Below are 20,709 nucleotides of genomic sequence, written 5' to 3'. Positions count from 1 at the left end.
GCTGTCATTCCCTCTCAATCCATAATCACACCTGCCCTCACTCACTCTTCATTAGTCTCTCTCTCTCTCTCTCTCTCTCTCTCTCTCTCTCTCTCTCTCTCTCTCTCTCTATTCCCTGGCCCCGCTTATCGCTGCTTGCAGCTATATTTTCTTCTTAAAATTGCTAAATACAACGCACAAGTACTTAGTATCGATACAATAGATTATTTGCATTGCAAAACGATACGATACGAAGTCAAACAATACGATACTGTATGTTGCTGTTTGCATATCGATCATTGAATTTAAATCGATGAATCGATACAGTTACTGTATCGTTATACCCCTACTCCACCTCTCATCCCTTCATTAACGCATTCCTTCATCCCCCTCACCCCTCTTTCCATTTCACTCTATTCAAGTCATATCCACATCAACTTTTTATACTTCAATAAATTAAGAACTCAAATTGATTTCATTGTTTGAAGGTGTGAAAAAAAAACAGATTACATATTTAAAAGATTACACTTTAAATCACTCCTCAATAAATCATTTGAATGAGTCCCTGCCATGGTTCAGTTACATTGCCATACACGGTACAAACATGTACAGCTTCTTTCAAAATCAGTAATGGTCTAAACAGCACTAATTCACATTCATCACCCGATTACTTGATTGGTACAAAATAAACAATACACAATATATTTTCATCTTACATAGCATTCAAGCGATTTAATTTGTGATCTGTTACATTGACTCTTATTTACACATAATATTATGTAATATCAGCAAAGACAAATAAACAGAAATAATTATAATACAGAATTCATCATCAGAGACATAATCCTTATCACATCTTCCCGATCAGAAGCCACCAGTACTCTCATTTCCCTGTAATCCTTTATCACATTGCTCTCTTTAACTATCTTTTAGCACAGCAGTAACAGGCAAAGATTACAATAAGCAGCACGGGAATCGTTATTCCAGCGATGGCACCAGATGATAAACCTGATCCTGAATGTGACAAAAAAAACAGGAAGATTAATTATTATAATTATTTTATTTCTACATTCTATTATCTATTCATTCATGAAACCTGTGTCTGTGTGTCCCAGGCGGGAGGAGTGTGGACACAGGCTTCCCTTATTGGCCAATACAACCCGTCAGCTTCACAGATTGGTCAAGCTTTGAGTCCGGTTTGTTCTGCTGTGTGTCAATGTGTTTGTTATGTGGCCACCGGCTTCCCTGATTGGCTAACCGACCCGTCGGCTTCACTGATTGGTTGACTTTGCGTCACGTTTGTAACGCTTTTCCAACATAAGTGGCAGCATGCAGCGGTGGACAAACCCTAGTTGAGTCAAAGTATAAATGATCCTGGTGAAATATTACTCAACTACAAGTGAAAGTTGCTTAGCCACATTTGGACACGAGTTAAAGTACTGGAGTATTTACTTACGTAAATTCAGAATGACATGCTTTTTAAAATACTATTATTACTAGTATTACAATGTACATATTAAAAGGACATTTTCTTTTTAATATCAATGCATTGCTGTATTAAACTGTATAGACATTTTCCAAGAAGAATTTAGAGATTTAAAACAACATATCCTCCTATAATTTGCCAATGCTCTGTAGTGGTACTGTAGGTAGGTAGGTAGGGTAGTGAGGCCAAGATTGTTCTGCCCGGTTCTCCTCAGTGGCTGGAGCAATTGATCTGAATTTGCACACAGCCATTGACCATTACCATGTGCCAGTGGCGTTTGGTGGATTCTAACGTTGACCGGGCCAGAACCGGGCCAGAACCCGTTTGACGGTGAGGTATCATTTTCAAACATAAGCACGGTGTTCCATAAGTAATCATATTTCATCCTGTGTCACAGTACTATCTTGATTCTGAGTTTTGCAGTTAGCAGTGCTAGGAGCAGTGGGGGTTCGGGAAGGTACAGAGAAAACACCTCAAATTGATTGACAAAAGAAACTCGTGTTTACATCTGGAAGAGGAGCTTTTGTTCTATTGTATTCAGACTTTGAAGCTTGGCCCCCTGGGGTCAGAGAGGCAAATATTTAGCACCCAGGTGATGACACCCCCGTTTTGGCTTGAACCACAGAGCCATTCTTTTGTCTTAATTTGAACAGATTATAATAACCATTGTTCCCCTTGTGAGAGTCCGCTGGTCACAGACAGTGAATGCATAGTGGATGGCAGAGACAGGATGTCTACCGAAGACCTTTTGGGTTTAACTCTCAACTCTGTCAAGCTGAGTAAGCCTATGTAATATTAAGAGCCTTTTTAAATGTGTAGTTAAAATGAACAAAGTCTTGATAACTAAAGTAAAAGCCAGGAGAGGTAAAAGGTATTCACTCTGAGTTGATTCCTGTGTCATTAAAAGCCTCATTAAGTTAACTATTGTTTACAGATGAATGAGGATGGGATTCTTGGTATCATTCTAACATGTATAATGTGTAAAGTATTAATCTCATAACAAAACTTCATTGTGAAATATGGTTCTGTACTGAAAGCCGATATTGTTGAATTGATTTCCATGTATTGTGTGACCTAGTATAATATGCGCTGTTGCTATCCGCGGCCACGACGGATCAGCTTGTGATTGGTTGAAAATGGGGACAGGCGGAGCTGTGAAATTAGGAGCGTCTTTTTGAAATCTCCAGTGTATAAACAATGTGTTTCAATGTGAATGCTTTGCGCTGCTGAATCAGACCTTAACATGGCAGTTGGCCTGTTGGGCGGAAATAAAAGATGCCTGACTTAAAACCCTTGGACCGGAACTTCTCTGATTGAAACCTTTTTCCAGGAAACCTGATTATTATGCCCGCTCTTGGATCAGAAAATACACTACAACGGCTAAACTGGTTTTTAATGGCCACTCATTAACAATTCGGCCGAATGCAAATGAGCCCCATTTGAAAACAGAGGCGACTTTCTGTGGTCGGCTACAACAGAATAGGGTGAGGGGCTGCTAATGTTGATTTTTTGTTTTTTTCCCCCTGGATCTTGCCCCTACACAGGGACAAGCTGGGTTTACAGACCGGGCCATGGCCTCGTTGGCCCCAATGACGATACGCGCCTGCCATGTGCACCTAACAGCATTGCCTGTTTTTTGATTTCCCCAACTGTCAGCTGTTTATTCGCGTTTTTGTGTAGAAGAATGTCGCGATGGTTACAGGGCTGCCCAGCTGTAGGATGGCCCCACGAGCTATGGGACGAACTGCCTCCCGGGTTGCCAGATCATGTGCGCATATCCCCCCACGGATGCGTCGACCGGGTATGGACTAGTATCAGTAATTGTGGAAATGGCTGATCTACAAGCTCACAACGTGTCACATCGCAATGTGTTGAGAGCTTGTAGATGGTATTTTCACAATATTTGAAATGGGGCTTAAGTGGTTAGCAGGTATGCAGTGCCACCTTATGGCACTGCTTCTCTGAGTGAACACACACCAGCCAGTCACACCTGCTGCACCTCAGCAGCTAGGTTGGAGTCTCCACACTCAAGCTGCTTGGCCAGGTGGTGCTGATACCGGGCTAGGATAGCCCCTGTTTAACCAGCTGTCCCTGAACTGCCATAGCTCTTTGTCACCTGGTGAGCATGGCATCCATAACCTGTGTGTTCCGGCTTGTCGATCTGCTATTTTAAATTTTAAATTATTTATAAATGATATAACAATAAATAAATGTAGACATAGCGGAAGGTCTTATGTTGTTTCCAAACCGAGTCATTATAAGACTATAGCGTGGTTAATAATTTTTAAGTGCAGTTGCTTATCGCGACACGTTGTGAGCTTGTAGATCGGCTTTGGGCTTGTTTTCATAGACCTGGTTCGGTTGTTTATCGAAAAGCCTGGCAACCCTCCCAAAACCTGGCTTTAGCCTACTTCACTGCCATGCGCCAAAAAACAGATCTACAAATGGACAACGCATCGCAACGTGGCGATACCTTGTAGATCTTCACTTTTGCACAACACACCGTTGTACAACGGAGAATGATTGCGACATGCCGATAGATAGTAGGGGCGTCACAACAACCTGTAGCCACGATCGCTCTAAACAAAACACTAAACAGGATTATTATTTCATGTCAACATTCAAGTACAACTATCAGAAGATGTAACCCAGGTAAAGTAATGCGTTCCTCTGCAAGTTTAACTAAAGTTTTCCACCTGTCCAAAGTCATTTCTGATACAGACATAACCTTTTTTAATCACCCTATCCTTGTTGATATAACGCCATTTAGGTCAATGATTTAAAGGTAGTGTAAGTGATTTTCTTTGGTTAAAATAAGTGTTAAATAGATCTATATTCTGATAGTACTCATTGCTATAGAGTGTTTGTTCAGTAAAAGGAGTCTCCTTGTCTCTCCAGCTCTTTATGAAACAGAAAATGCATTTTCGTTTCAGTTTCAGTTTCATTTTTATCAAACACTCTATAGCAATGATTACTATCACAATGTAGTCCTTTAACCTTTTAACAAAATACTTTTTGTTTTAACCCAAAAATATCACTTACCCTACCTTTAACATTATGCAGTGATATAATAATATATAAATAGCAGGCAGTCTTTGACTGCCAGTAAACTTATGTGTTTTGGTCAGATTGATGCACGACTACTCGAAAATTACGGACATATTAACGTGACTGGGGTGGGAATAGGGACATTAGCGCGAGTGACTGCAAAGACATAGTAAGTGGCACATGTTTAAGTTTAAGAGTTTAAGAGTTAGCTCTGAAAATGTAATCTCCACCGTCAGAGATTTTGGTAGCTGTCCTTTTGAGTTCATGGGAATACTCATCCAACTCTTCTCCATTGAATATCCAGTGGTAACTTGGAATTGGCATTGACTCAGCAGAACAGCTTAATGTGAACGGCTCTTTGACCTCTACTTGAATTACACCCCTGATTTGAACATTGTCTGGCCCATCTGAAACGTAGATATGAAATATCATAGTACTGTGATATGCTGGGATATTAAGGGTAAATGTTTGGATAATACACTGAGTAAAATGATGAACAAAATTCCATGTGGGATAAACAAATAGGATAGGTTGTGTAGCATGAAACCTCAAACAAAAAAAGTAAGGCAGAACTTGTGTGTCTATAATCATATAGGCTATTAAAGTAGGTTAGGATTTACTGTAGGACAAGACCATGCAGGTATGTTTTATCAAATTATCAGAACATTTTAGCTTCTTGTGAAAGAGGCTGCCAACGGTAACACATTTTTTGTAGAATTACCATTCATTATTATTTTTTACTTCATCACCGAAATCATGCTTTTTAACACTACCACCGCCAGGCCCGTAGCCTACGGGCCGATAAATCCAACCGTAAAGCGCCGATCCCGTTTCGAAAAAAAAAAACTTTTTTCAATTTTCTATACGGCACATTTCATTGTAACACCACCATTGAAACGGAATTATTCGGGATCACGTTTTGCCATTCTCATTCTAAAGCGCACACTAAAACGCCATTTTCTTCGATTGTAGTTTTTCTCCTCGCTGATCACTGTTTAACATAAACCGTTCTAACTACAACATGGCGGCTCCGTTTGACACGTGGTTTTCACTGGTAGACGCAGGGAGATCTCCGCGATGTATACAAACAGTGCACAGCTCAATCTTAAGGATTTTAACGAGGTCTATGGCGACGTGAAAAAAACAAAAAACAACAATAAAACGTTGGCACTGGTGAGTACATTATGAGATTAACCTCTGGCGGTCAATGTGTTAAGGAAAGAACATCACTGGGTGACACTTACGGTTCACGATCATGTTGTATCTGGCCTTATCAGAGCTGATAGGGTTACTGACTCTGCACAAGTATTCTCCGCTGTCGGTTTGCTTCAGAGCACTGAAGGACAACACTGTGTTATTGTCATGAAAAGTGATGTCACTGTTAGGGGTCAGAGGTTGGTCATCCTTCATCCAGTCTCTGGTGAAGATGGATCCTTCAGCACTGCAGGTCATTTTGGCTGAAGTCCCCTTAACTGGTTGAATTGTTGATGGTGTGATAACTGCACCTGATATCTTCTCTGTCAATTAAAAACAAATATTTAACTTTTAGGTATTTTACTACAATGCATTTGTGCTTTATCTTTGTAAAACCTTTAATTACATATGGAAAAGAAATGTGGCGGTGTTGGCGCAAAGCAACATGGTTTAATAACATGTTTTGCACAATGGGTAGGCCAGGGCATGTATTCGGACTTGCGCGACCCGAATAGGCCGACGTATCTTTAAATGCATATCTCGAGAACCATCCGACCGATCCACTTTAAACTTGCCGTGTGTATCACCAGGACCCGAGGGAGTGCCATGCCCGGTGGAAAGTTGGTCGGATCAGCTCTTATTCAGAACCAAAAATCCACAAATCTCTGTGTGGGTCTGTCACCTGCATATCTCGAGAACCGTCCAATTGGTCGACTTCAAATGTGGACCTGAGGGAGAGCAGTGTTGAATGCTAAGGAGATCCCTGATGTGATCTCAAGAACCGTTTATTTAATGAGTGCAGCACCCATTGTCATATGGAAGTCAGTCTATGGCTCATATTGATGATATCAGGGATCTCCATATATGGGTATAAAAGGGACACAGGTAGACACAGATTCACAGAGTTTGGGGGATTTCAGCAGTCAGCACTGCACTCCCTCAGGTCCTCGACGATACACGTGCCAGGTTTGAAGTCGATCAGTCATACGGATGATTCTGGATTATTATAGATACAGATGGTTTTATGTACAGTACTCAATATCAACTATTACATAATGCAGCATACTGTATGTACAGCATTACTTTACATTTTTCTAGTAGTTATTTCTAGATTTTTTGGGTCAAATACTGACAGAAGAGTCCTGTTTTATTCCAGTTCAAATGCACATTGCACAACATAGCTTTAAAAGACAAATGACAATATTGTGATCTTGATCTTGATCCTCATAATGTAACTCACGAAGATCCTGAACAAGAGGTCTTTTGACTATTAAAACCTATGTAAGTTTGTGGAGAATTATAACTCCATACTGAATGTCTTCTCAGCCCAGCACCTGATGATAGGATGAGTGTGATGATTTACTATCAATTCAAACACTGAATAACTGAAATACTGTAGAAAGTCTACTCAAAAGCCAAGAACCACTAATCACAAACTTCAAAGCTCTTCATTCCCACTTACCTAGAACAGTGACTGTGGCACCAGAGTTTTGATATCTCAGAGTCTTGGTATTAAAGGCCTGACAAATGTAGTTACCACTATGACCAATCTGAATGTTCAGTAATTTTAGTTTTGGTCCAGTTCCAAGATGCAGGTCTCCATTCAGAAACCACTGAAACACAGCAGTAGGACTGGAGACAGCTGAGCAGGACAGGGTGAGATCTGATCCTTTTGCAATGTAGTCATTTGAAGGGGAAGCCTTCACTTTAGTGTTGCCTGGGCCAACTGTAGATTAGCAGACACCAACAAAAGAAACCAATAGATAATATTAGTAGGTTTAAAAATTCAGCTGTAGAAGAGTAAGTATTTACCATGTAGATTTTAAAACTGAAACATCATAATTGATTAAAGAACCACTTCCCCCTTTTTCAACCTATATCAATTTGGTCCTCTCTAATGCTCATTATGGCACCATTTCTGTGTACTCGCGCTGTCTCAGAGGAAGTTTAGAAACCTGCCTGCCAGTAACATCATCGGTAATTTCAAACATTCTTTTTTGCATTTTATTGATGCAAGAAAAAGAGAGAGATTATTTTAGCTAGGAATCTCCATCGATAATGTCATAATAATTGTCCACAGCCCACGAATGAGACGCATAGTGAGTGGAAGTAAACTGTGCCATATCTTACAATGAGCATTAGTGAGGACCAATTATACAGTATAAAGATAAGGTTGAAAATGGGTGAAGTGCTCTTTTAACACAAGATGTCAGACAGCACCAAAATGCAAAAAGAAAGTAGCTATTGGTTAAAATAATTTGATCAACCTCCATATAGTGTATTTACATACAGTAGGCCTATAAGCTATATGCTGTAAGATAGGGAATTTAAACATGCAGGTTAATAACTCACAGCTGAATAAGAGTTGTACTGGTGGACTGCTTTCATTGCTGATGGGATTGAACACATGGCACCTGAATGGTCCCTGGTCATAGCGGGTCACACTGACTATGGTGAGAGTGGAGCCTCCATCACCAAGCTGAACTCCCTCACTGGGCGTGACCTCAGAACTGCCATTGAGCCAGAGGTAAGAGAGTAAGGAACCAGAGGAGACAGAGCAGGTGAGGACTGCTGTGTCATTGAACTCCACATAGTCTGTGCCGGTGATGGGAGTTATGACTGCTTTGGAGACTGGTACTGTCGGGGTAAAACAAAAAATGCTGTAAGCCATTTCCTGGAATTATTCATGATTAACTCATGAAAAAGTCAAACAGAAACAAATGCAGTGCGACCTTCTAGCCTTGGTCAGGTCTGAAAACTGTTTTAGCACAGCTCTGATGTAAAACATCCACACTATCATGAACTATTCTGGGAAATTGCAAGTGTGGTTGGGCCGACGCGAGTCGTGGTTCACGGCCGCCGGGAAGCGAGGAATACGCTGGGAGGAGTACCGTCGGAGGCCGTGCGACGTGCGATTCGAATTCGGTGCCGATCGGATCCTGCATTTGTGATACATGCCGTTTTAATTTTAAGAAATAGGCCCCTCCCACTAAAGAAATAGGCCCCTCCCAGAAATGTAACGGGCCAATTATATTGTCCCATCACTCCTGAGATCACTTGTATTTCATTTTGAGGGGATTGATCCCCCCAAAAAATCATGTTTTTGCATCAAACGGTTAAATTTTGGGCATTTGTGCCGCCCCCTATGGATCGAAGTGAAATGCTTTTGGGGATTCATTGAGTAAACTACCCCTGACATGTGATTCAAATTTGGGATTGATCGGACGTTTTGTTAGTGATTTTTGGCATTATTTGTAAAACAAGCCCCTCCCACCAACTTTGGAAGCCTATTACGGACGAACGGTATGGACCATCAAACCGCTTAGACATGTTTATCACATGCGTCCATAGATCATGTGTACCGAATTTTGTGAAATTTTGACATAATAAATGTGGGAGGAGGAGCTAAAAGTGTGTTTTGAAGAAAATTCTAAATGGCGGAAAATCTATCTAGATGGGCGTGGCCTATATGGGGAGTTGTGTACCCAAGGAATCCACAGAAAAAAATATCTACGACCTACGGTTCAACACTTATACGCCAAAACATAAAGTGGACTGTTATAGCGCCACCAAGAGGGCGATTGGTGTAATAATCTTTCTAATAATTTGGCACTGGACTATGAACCTCCCCTCCAAGTGTTGTATCTGTAGCCCTTACGGGTTCCGAGAGAACAATTCTTGAATGGGAGTTTTTGCATTTTCCCCTTCATGTCAATGGGGAAAATTAATTCACTAATACATTAATATCAATTAAACTATACAACCAATCTCTTAGCAAAATACAAAAAAAAACTGTGGGAGGAGTAGCGCGAAAATAGTTCATCTAGAAAGAAAGAATAAACTCGGAAGAGTACTATAGTCCTAATAAACCACATTGTTTTTGTGACCTGCTCTCCTTGACAGTTGACAGTGACAGGTTGGGTGTGGGAGAGCTGTTTATGGGATAGGGTTATCCCCCCCTCCCCCCCGCTAACTGAAAAGCTAGGGAGGTGGTTCAGTGTGCACACATTTGTAATGTAAACTGGAGCATTTAGCCAAAATACGTTGCTAGAACCACCAGAGTTTCGTGATCCACCTCTCGATTTTATCTTTGGCCACCGACGGTGGCGTTTTTTCTCCATCGCGGCAACTGTTGGTAACTGGAGTGGTTGTCTGTCTCACTGTCTGTGAGAATGATCTCCCCGGCGCGGCGACCCCAGCGGTCGTTAACGTTACATCGCAATTTAAATTAACTCTGCGAGGGTACAGATGGAACCTAATGGATCCATGGTTAGTCCTGTACCCTCTCGCTCTCGGACTAACACAAAATGTCTCTTTTAAGCCACCCGCTCATATTGAACATAATTCCTAAGTAAATCGTATATGAACAGAGCTAAATCAGTTTGTGTGCCTCAGCAAGAGCTTGTGTGTGTGTTGTGTTGTCTTGTTGCTGCTTGATCTGGGTCGCTGTTGGAGGTGGAGCTGTGTGTGTGTGTGTGTGTGTGTGTGTGTGTGTGTGTGTGTGTGTGTGTGTGTGTGTGTGTGTGTGTGTGTGTGTGTGTGCGTGCGTGCGTGCGTGCGTGCGTGTGTGTGTGTTTGCTGGTGACGACCTCGTCTTTATTTTTTTTTACAGTTTCTTGATAAAAAAAAGTCCACTCTTTTGGTTGCCACTGCGCGACCCCAACGGCACCTTCCCGCGACCCAACTTTGCGTCGCGACCCATAGTTTGAGAACCGCTGGATTATATAGTTGTAGAGAGGAGAGGAGAGGACGTGGACCGGAGATTCAGAGGGTTTGGAGTTAGAGAAGGTAATGTTAGGAGAGGTGTGAGAGATCTATAGGTGAGAGTCAGGCGTTGATAGGATTTAGGTGAGAGTCAGGCGTTGATAGTTTTTAGGTGAGTTTTGCAGGAGTTGAGAGTATTTAGGTGAGTTGCAGGAGTTTATAGTATATCGGGGAGTTTTACACTAGTCCTTCAGGACTTCGGCGATACACGTGCCAGGTTTGAAGTCGATCAGTCGTACGGTTCTCGAGATATGTGGATGACAGACAGATCAACCCGATCTCCAGAGGAAACGTTCTCTTTGAACGTTTTTGAAGTTTTTGAAATTCCGTGAATAGACACGGAAAAACCCGAAATTCCGTGCATAGCCGCCTCGCATCTCCCCCATTGTGACTAAACCATGACGGAGGCGCGCAGTCACAGGCGAACTGTCACCCCGTGAAGGACCACCGAGGGAGCTAAGGCGACCGAGTTGCCGTCCTGAACGGTGTGACGTTCGCCTGTGCCTACTCAGCGCCGTTTGAGTTATGTACCGATAGTCACAGAATCGTAAATTTTGTTGTGGGGACTGCTTGCGACTGGTTACGCCCACCGTGGGACTCGCCGTACATATGCACGCAATTTCGGGGTTTCTAGGCGACTATCCACGGAATGAAGTGCACTGGATCCGTGCAATGTTAGATCAGGCTGGACAGATACACAAGGATTCTGTGCATTTATAGATAGATGGTTTTATGTAAAGTAGGCCTACTCAATATCAACTATTACATATTAACATATTGCACATCATAGCTTTAATGGACAAAAGACAACATTGTCTTGAGGTCTTTTGACTATTAAAACTGTAAAATGGTGGGGAATTATAACTCCATACTGAATGTCTTCTCAGCCAAGCACCTGATGATAGGATGAGTGTGAAGATTTACTATCTTATTCAATTCAAACACTGAATAACTGAAATAGAAAGTCTACTCAAAAGCCTTCAAGAACCGCTAATCACAAACGTCAAAGCTCTTCATTCCCACTTACCTAGAACAGTGACTGTGGCACCAGAGTTTTGATATCTCAGAGTCTTGCTATTAAAGGCCTGACAAATGTAGTTACCACTATGACCAATCTGAATGTTCAGTAATTTGAGTTCTGGTCCAGTAACAAGAAGCAGATTTCCATTCAGAAACCACTGAAACACAGCAGTAGGACTGGAGACAGCTGAGCAGGACAGGGTGAGATCTGATCCTTCTGCAATGTAATCATTTGAAGGGGAAGCCTTCACTTCAGTGTTGCCTGGGCCAACTGTAGATTAACACACACCGACAAAAGAAAACCCATAAAAATGTGTAGGTTTAAAAATACAGCCGTAGAAGAGCTAGTGAGTATTTACTATGTAGATTTTAAAACTGAAACATCATAATTATTATATTGTTTATTAAAGGACCACTTCACCCATCTTCATTTGGTCCTCACTAATGCTCATTGTAAAATGGCGCTATTTCTGTTTTATTGATGTAAGAAAAGAGAAAAACATCGATAATGTCATTGTCCAGAGCCCACAAATGAGATGCATAGTGAGTGCAGTAAACTGCGAAATATGAGCTTTAGTGAGGACCAATTATACAGTATAAAGATATGGTTGAAAATGGGTGAAGCGCTCTTTTAACACGAGATGTCAGACAGCACCAAAATGCTAAAATAAAGTAGCAATTGGTTACAATAAGTTGATAAACCTCCATATAGTGTATCTACATACAGTATAAGCTATTGCTGTAAGATAAGGAAGTTAAACATGCAGGTTAATAACTCACAGCTGAATAAGAGTTGTACTGGTGGACTTGTTTCATCGCTGATGGGATTGAACACATGACACCTGAATGGTCCCTGGTCATAGCGGGTCACACTGACTATGGTGAGAGTGGAGCCTCCATCACCAAGCTGCACTCCCTCACTGGGCGTGACCTCAGAACTGCCATTGAGCCAGAGGTAAGAGAGGGAGGTACCAGAGGAGACAGAGCAGCTGAGGACTGCTGTGTCATTGAACTCCACATAGTCTGTGCCGGTGATGGGAGTTATGACTGGATTGGAGACTGGTACTGTCGGAGTAAAAAATAAATACAAAAATGCTGGATAAAGGACCATAGTGCCTGGCATGTTTAGCCAAACTCAAGCTATACTTCACATCACTGCTGACCGTTTTCCAAACCATAACATCAAAGGAAACATCAGCACTCATGAAAAAGTCAAACAGAAACAAACGCATTGCAACCTTCTGGCCTTCGTCAGGTCTGGAAAACTGTTTTTAGCACATATCTGATGTAAAACATCCACACTATCGTGAATAAACCACATTGTTTTTGTGACAGTTGACAGTGATACCTTGTGTGACCTTGACAGTGATACAGTCACAGGTTGGGTGTGGGAGATGTGGTGACTCTGGGGTTCAATGGGCTTGATGTTTGTGTTATTAAAGGTAGGTTAAGTGCTATGTGTTGTTAAAATAAGTGTTGAATAGCAGTATTTTCTTGGTCATGGGTATAGTGATAAACAAACTATGTGGCATTTATCATTGCCTGATGATTGATTTCCAACCTCAGTCAACAACAAATGCCTGGGATGTGCAGTTACATTTAACAAACAATTTAAGGTAGCCAAAAGCCATGTGGTATTTGTAGTTGTTGTTGTTGTTGTTGTTGTTGTTGCTGACAGTAGCCTAATCATGCTGCTGCACTTAAAGGGATACTTCACTTTCGGGCCGGGGAAACATTTAAAAAATATATTAAAAATAAATGAAAAAAGTTATGGAAAATTCATGGCCCCCTCACGCATTAGTAGGACACTCTAATGCGTGAGGGGGCCGTGAATTTTCCATAACTTTTTTCATTTATTTTTAATATATTTTTTAAATGTTTCCCCGGCCCTAAAGTGAAGTATCCCTTTAACTATATTCTAGTCAGGCCCGACATTTAATACAAGTTGCTCATTGTTGGACAGCAAGCAGTCTGTGTCTGGTCCCCCTTTGTGTGTCAATAGGATGAGACGTGCAAAAGTCGACTTCCAAAGTCATTAATGACCTATATTATTGTTTTTCCTGTCATGTGCTTTAAATTATGCCAATAATATATAATATTGCCTCTTATTATTATTATTATTCCCCTTATTATTATTATTATTATACTCATTCAAAGGCAAATTTCAAAGACAAATATTGTACATTTAATCCAGATTTCTAGGAAGGCTATCGTTTCTTGTTATTGTTATTTTCACAATGTTTGCCTCTTTCTTATATTATTTAACAATTTGGCAAATGTTTGACCAATTATATAGTTTGTTGATTACTTTTGATACAGTAATGGTCTTTTTTTTCATTTCTTTCTTTTTTTAGGTATTAAAAAGGTCTTAAAAGTCCTTACATTGTCACTTGCCTCATTTGGTTACTCATAATATTTTTTATTTTAATATTTCTTTACTGGAACTTACCAAAGTGTTATTGTGCAATCTCAGATAGTAACAAAAAATCACACCCAGAGTGAAGAGAGTGGTGCCTTTCATGAGTTCATTTCATTAGTTACTTTTTACAGACTTTGATGACTTCAAAGTATTTTTACTCATTTTAAGTTGTACGTGTTTTAACATTTTAACATCTTTTAAGTATTTTTACTCATTTTAAGTATGTTTACTCATTTAAAGTATTTTTACTGAGTTTAGGAACTTTAAAGTGTCTGTACTAATATTTAAGTATTTGTACTCATTTTAAGTATTTTTACTCATTTTAAGTAGTTTTACTCAAAAGTGTGTGTGTGTGTACTGTACTGTACTGTACTGTACTGTACTGTACTGTACTGTACTGTCTGTACTGTACTGTACTGTACTGTACTGTACTGTACTGTACTGTACTGTACCTGTACTGTACCTCTACCTCTACCTCTACCTGTACTGTACTGTACGGTCTGTACTGTACGGTCTGTACTGTACTGTACTGTACTGTACTGTACGTACTGTACTGTACTGTACCTGTACTGTACGTACTGTACGTACTGTACTGTACCTGTACTGTACGGTCTGTACTGTACTGTACTGTACTGTACGGTCTGTACTGTACTGTACTGTACTGTACTGTACTGTACTGTACTGTACTGTACGGTCTGTACTGTACTGTACTGTACCTGTACTGTACCTCTACCTGTACCTGTACTGTACGTACTGTACTGTACTGTACGGTCTGTACGGTCTGTACTGTACTGTATGGTCTGTACTGTACTGTACTGTACGTACTGTACTGGTACGGTACAGTAGGTACTGTACTGTACGTACTGTACTGTACGTACTGTACCTGTACTGTACCTGGACTGTACCTGGACTGTACAGTACCTGTACTGTACTGTACTGTACTGTACTGTACTGTACTGTACTGTACTGTACTGTACTGTACTGTACGGTCTGTACTGTACTGTACTGTACTGTACCTGTACCTGTATGGTTGCATCTTTGTGTTGCAATCAGCCGCAGCTGTTGAGGCTGTGCTCAAACATACAGAGAGGCCGTGCTCATACGGACGGACACACAGACAGACAGACAGACAGACAGACAGACAGACAGACAGACACACAGACACACAGACAAAGTCACTCCTTGGAGTGGCTAGCACCACTCAAAAATCCCACCCAGTGTGAAGTGGGCGGTGTGGTCACAGTGGTCATCACAGTGATGGAAGTTCACTTAAAGAAAAGTAATATTGTGGACCAACCATTGTACACCCCTAACTTAAAAAAAAACATAAATATGTTTTTTTTAAGTGCATAGTCCTATTTATAGGGCTATGCACATGTGTCATGTTTCACTAGCCAATCACAGTCCTGAATAGACTGTGATTGGCCAATCACGGTGCAGGGTTAGGGGGGTACACTGGTGGCCAATCACAGCGCAGGGTTGGGGGGGTGCAATTTCCAAACCTCACATATAGGGGCGGTTTCACCGCCCAAAATTAGTGTTAGACAGTCCAACACCCCAAAATAATCATAATCATATTTGAACTTTGAACATATTTGAAATTATCCCACGATTTTGCAACCCTTTTTCACCCAGTGCCAATTGTCTACGTAATCCTGGGCGCTACACTCCCCCTGCCAGCCTAGGGAGCCCAGAGCCGAGCTCATGCCTCCTTCAATGCATGAGAGCCAACTAGCCTTCTTATCACCTGACAGGGAGGAGTTTCCCGGTAGGACGTAGTGTGTGGAATAGTCTCGTTTAGCCAGACAACTATTCCACAATCTCCGAATGTTATATAGAGTCTGGAACTACACCTCTCGAAATCCAAGAGAGGAAACTGGCACTTCCGTTCACGAAAATATGTTTTAAAACATCTTTAAATTGTATTTCTATTATTTAACAATTTGGCAAATGTTTGACCAATTATAAAGTTTGTTGATTACTTTTGATGATGGTCTTTTTTTCTTTCTTTCTTTTTTCGGCAATAAAAAGGTCTTAAAAGTCCTTAAATTGACTCTTGACTGTCATCTGGGGACCCCCCCCCCCTCAAAATCATGTGGTGACCCCCCTGGGTATCCCGACCAACAGGTTGAGAACCACTGTTCTAGTCTAGTGCACCTGACGTCAGTAGCCTAACTGTAACTGTTGCTGTGCAACAGCAGCAGACAACAAGACAGACAGCCAACAAGCCGTTTTCCACTCGCGTGGTTTCCTAAAGGAAATGTTTTCTACTTGCGTGGTTTCCTACAGTGGGGGCGGCCTTAATGATCTGGGGGCCCGTTTCAAGAGCTCATATGGGGGCCCCATATGCACCCCCCCCCCCCAAAAAAAAAAGAAAAAAAAAGAAAAGAAGTTTTTTTACGTTTTTTTTTAAAATAATTTGTGGACTGAAGTTGGTTTGCTTCCACAATCCATAATGATGCATTTCGAACTAAATTAATTAGGCTATCTGCACTTCCACCATGGACAGACAGCTAAAACAACTCACTGCACATGATTCACTTGAGCTGAGCCCTGATTCAATCAGATCTACATCCTCTTCTTGCATGACATTCTTGGACGTCGGCCAGCCAGAGGCGGGCCCCGGACTGGGATGCGAGTCAAAAAATATTTAAAAAAAATATTAATTTTTTTTTTTTTTTTGGGGGCCCCCTGAGGTTGGGGGCCCGTTTCAATTGAAACGGGTGAAACATAGGAAAGGCCGCCCCTGAGGATGTCTCAGGTTTCCAATCAAACTAAGCCTCTTATTTAAAAGCAAGTTTATAGAATAGCATTTAAAAGCGACCCAACGCAACCCACGGCTCTTGTTTTGATGGCAATAATGTTATAGGTTCCATGGCGGCCAGCAACATTGAATAATGATATAACATTGATCCATTTATCCAACAGGAAAAAGTCCATCAAATACATCAAACAAATAAATGAAATGTGACACTTCATAGCGAGTATATAAAACTTGCATATAAGTAGCCTACATTATTACATTGTCAGCTTGAAACATTATGTTATTGGAAAGTTAACACATTATTGGCTGCTTTACCCACCAGTAATGTAATAATGTATTAAATGATGCAAATCAAGAGTTTTTTATTATTATATTATATAATAATATAATATATTATATTCATTATTATATTATCCACTAGTATTACATTAACAATAGTTATTACATTATTGGCAGTAATTGTGTGTGTGTGTGTGTGTGTGTGTGTGTGTGTGTGTGTGTGTGTGCGTGTGTGTGCGTGTGTGTGTGTGTGTGTGTGTGCGTGTGTGTGTGTGTGTGTGTGTGTGTGTGTGTGTGTGTGTGTGTGTGTGTGTGTGTGTGTGTGTGTGTGTGTGTGTGTGTGTGTGTGTGCGCGTGCGCGCGCGCAAGCACGCACACGAGCGAGAGTCATGACTCCTGAGCTAATCTTGCAAACAGCTGGACCAATTAGCGCCAAACAAACAAGAATGAGCGTTAGCCTAAATGTCACATTTCAGAGGGTACGTAAACATCTTATATTTAAATTAATCTCTCATTGCTTTAGTGTATATTTTTCATTGAAGATAATACAGGATCAACTTACTGTGGATCTTCAGTATGGTATGTCCCTCCATCAGTTCTCCTCCGTCTGTTACAACACTGAGTCTGTATTCTCCATTGTCATTACAAGTCAGATTTCTGAGCTCCAGGGATGCAGTAGATCTGATCAAGGTTATCCTGTCTTCATACCCTGGTGCGATTACATTTACACTAGGTGGGTTAATTATTGCTGCTCCATGGACTGTTTTACTCATAAAACTGAAAGATACTGAGAGAAATGGTTTGTTTGATTGATTGATTGTTGTGGTGAACGTCACACTCCCTCCCAGTGCTCCATTCAGATGGTCTGGTAGAACTCCTGCTCCATGGCTTAAACCTGGAGGAGATAATTACAGGTTTAGGCAGGATTCTGGTGAAACTTGTATGGACTTTTGAGAGAATCAGTCAAAAAAGTGCTAAAATATAATTAGTCAGCAAGTGTATCTTGTAAACAATCTAATGAGATTTAAAACACCTTTGAACATGGTCGATGGAAAATTGGAAATTAAATGCAATATGACAAAAGATAAATGGTTTACTTGAAAATACATTATCTAATTTTTAGCCACATCTCTGCTGTACTGTTTAAAATAATATGACCTCACCTGAGAGCAATGTTAAGATGAATAACTGTATCACGCTTGTTTTCATTTCTGCCGTAGAATCAGACATGCACAGTATGAATAGCATAGAACAATGAAAGTGAAAGCATTTGCACCTCAGTGTTTATCTGCAAAGTTACAGGAAGTACAGGAAGTTCAACATCATGTACCCTGTTTGCTGATTCTGGCCATTTGTATAGCCATCATTTTTACGACATTGTTAACAGCTTATGCTTTCACTTGTGCGTGTAGTGTTGGGAAAGTTCACTTTCTACATGAACTAGTTCAAAGTTCAGTTCACAAATTTTAAAATGAACTAGTTCAGATTAGTTCATTTTTTTTTTTTTTAACTAATCATTCAGTGCCAGACTTATTTCAAGCTTGTTGATCCCTGTGCCAGGATTTTGCTATTATCTTACCTTTTCAAGTAGTCACAGAATATTTATCTTCAGTAAGATTGATCCCCTGATGGTTGCTAATCACTGAGGTGATTCAGGTGTGGTTTCATATTATTATTATTGTCATATTATGACAAAAGAAAAATGGTTTACTTGAAGATACATCTCTTTTTTTTTTTTACAGCTCCTTCATTATCTAATTTGTAGCCACATCTCTGCTGTGTTTAAAATAATATGACCTCACCTGAGAGCAATGTTAAGATGTTTTCATTTCTGCCGTAGAATCAGACACGTACAGTATGAAGTAGAATAGAGAAATGCAAGTGAAAGCATTTGCACCTCAGTGTTTATCTGCAAAGTAACAGGAATTTGCTGATTCTGGCCATTTTTATAGCCATCACTTTTACAACATTGTTAACATCTTATGCTTTCACTTTTCACAAAAGGGTAAACTTTTCTCATGCTGTAATTGCCGCTAATTATTAACCATTGTCTTCGCCTGAAGGCTGGGGAGTGGGGACAGATCATTTCTGCCCCTGTATCGCTCTATCTCTCTCTGTGTCTGTGTGTGTGTGTGTGTGTGTGTGTGTGTGTGTGTGTGTGTGTGTGTGTGTGTGCGTGTGCGTGTGCGTCACTTTCTAAATGAACTAGTTCAAAGTTCAGTTCACACATTTTTAAATGAACTAGTTCAGATTAGTTCATAATTCAAAATGTTTAACTAAATTAAGTTCATGGTTCCAAAAATTGGAACTAGTTTAGTTATTTCTTTTTTTTTTGTACATTGTGATTGCTTTACCATTTGTAACTTTTTCTTTTACTATTTTAATAAAATAAAATAAAACTAAGTTCACATCTGTGCTGTTTATTAACCCCCCTGCTTATTAACCCCCCTTCTCACCTCCCCCCATCCTCCCCTCCCTCCCACATATTTATATACATATAGGCCTGTGACAAACAGCCAAAAAGGGCTTTAGTTTTCGAGATACCCCTACCGGAGGTAGGAGTCCTACCGTAGGACCAAACACAACATAGATCTCTAAGGCCTATACATGAAATGGATTGTTGTATACAAACATGTTACTGCAAAAGTGGTGAAATTGATATATAAAGTTATACACCCCAAACAAAAAATAAAGCCTGGCCGTCTGGGGGTTGAGGCATAAAAACTCATGTAAATTTACAATGGAAGCTCTGACAGGTTTAAGACTTGGCATAAATGAAGTCAAGACATCCCTCTACATTCTAAAAGAAACTGAATGTCAATATCTGAATGTAAATAGGAGATACAGTCATTTGAACACATACCTACAATAGGCGGAAATATAAATCTATGAATGTTCTCTTTACTTTGTAGTGACTCTGACATGCATTGTCATAGCAGGACCTATGATGTGTTGTTTGAAAGGTGTGGTTCTGCTGAACCCAGCTATAATTAATAGAGGCCTCTTGTTCTTGTAGTAATAATAATAGTAATAATACTATTACTATTATAGTACTAGAGGCATATTGTTCTGTTTATTGTTTCACAGAAAAAAATACAGTTGTATTGGTTTGTTTTGTTTTATTTATTATATAGATGTATTTATTTATTGGATAAAGAAAGACCATCATAGATCTTGTATTTGATCAATTAAATACATCTATAGTCTAATTGATCCAGGGCTAATATAAATTCATTTAACTATGATGTTTATTATGATTTATTATCAGTGGTGTAAAGTAACTAAGTACTTGTACTCAAGTACTGTACTTAAGTAAAATTTTGAGGTATTTTTTTACTTTACTGGACTATTTCAAATTTCCAGTACTTTTACTTCTACTTCTACATCTCAGAGGCAAATATTGTACTTTTACTCCACTACAATTATTTGAAAGCTTTAGTTACTAGTTACTTTGTAGTTTTGTGTTATCATTACAAAACATACATTAACCACTTCAGCCCTATATACATTTCAGGCATTACAAGCTCTACAAGCTCTCAATGCATCGCGATGGGACGCATTATGAGCTTGTAAATCTGCTATTTTGAAAAGATTCGTATACTTAACCTTGTGAAATGGGACATTCTGCATTATGAATACTTTCTTCTTTTAGTACTTTAAGTACATTTTGATACCAATACTTTTGTACTTTTAATCAAGTAAATTTTGAATTACAGACTTTTACTTGTAACAGAGTATTTTTCTACATTGCAGTAT

At 40.0% G+C, this 20,709-nt stretch overlaps 1 protein-coding gene across 1 annotated transcript; it reads right to left on the bottom strand.

Moving 5' to 3' along the window:
- Positions 1–649: 649 nt before the first annotated feature.
- On the bottom strand, positions 650–18,190 carry LOC308083668 (cell adhesion molecule CEACAM5-like). Its single transcript, XM_080425984.1, has 8 exons — positions 18,117–18,190; positions 17,516–17,848; positions 12,272–12,556; positions 11,499–11,762; positions 8,060–8,344; positions 7,170–7,433; positions 5,758–6,030; positions 650–993 (listed from the first exon to the last, which is right to left on the bottom strand). The coding sequence occupies exons 1-8, from the start codon at positions 18,181–18,183 to the stop codon at positions 902–904; spliced, it is 1,863 nt and encodes a 620-aa protein (XP_080282110.1). The 5' UTR covers positions 18,184–18,190; the 3' UTR covers positions 650–901.
- Positions 18,191–20,709: the final 2,519 nt, after the last annotated feature.

This window comes from Gymnoscopelus braueri, assembly GCF_963280865.1.
Source record: "Gymnoscopelus braueri genome assembly, chromosome: 1".
NCBI classification, from domain to species: Eukaryota; Metazoa; Chordata; class Actinopteri; order Myctophiformes; family Myctophidae; genus Gymnoscopelus; species Gymnoscopelus braueri.
This window is presented reverse-complemented; position numbering and strand designations above follow the sequence as displayed.

Excerpts from the sequence above, each read along its gene's own strand:
- LOC308083668 (XM_080425984.1), bottom strand. The coding sequence starts at position 18,183 with ATGTCTGATTCTACGGCAGAAATGAAAACAAGCGTGATACAGTTATTC. Across the intron at positions 7,434-8,059 it reads AGTACAACTCTTATTCAGCT|TTGGCCCAGGCAACACTAAA; the intron begins GTGAGTTATTAA and ends GCTAATCTACAG. Across the intron at positions 994-5,757 it reads ATACAACATGATCGTGAACC|GATCAGGTTTATCATCTGGT; the intron begins GTAAGTGTCACC and ends TGTCACATTCAG.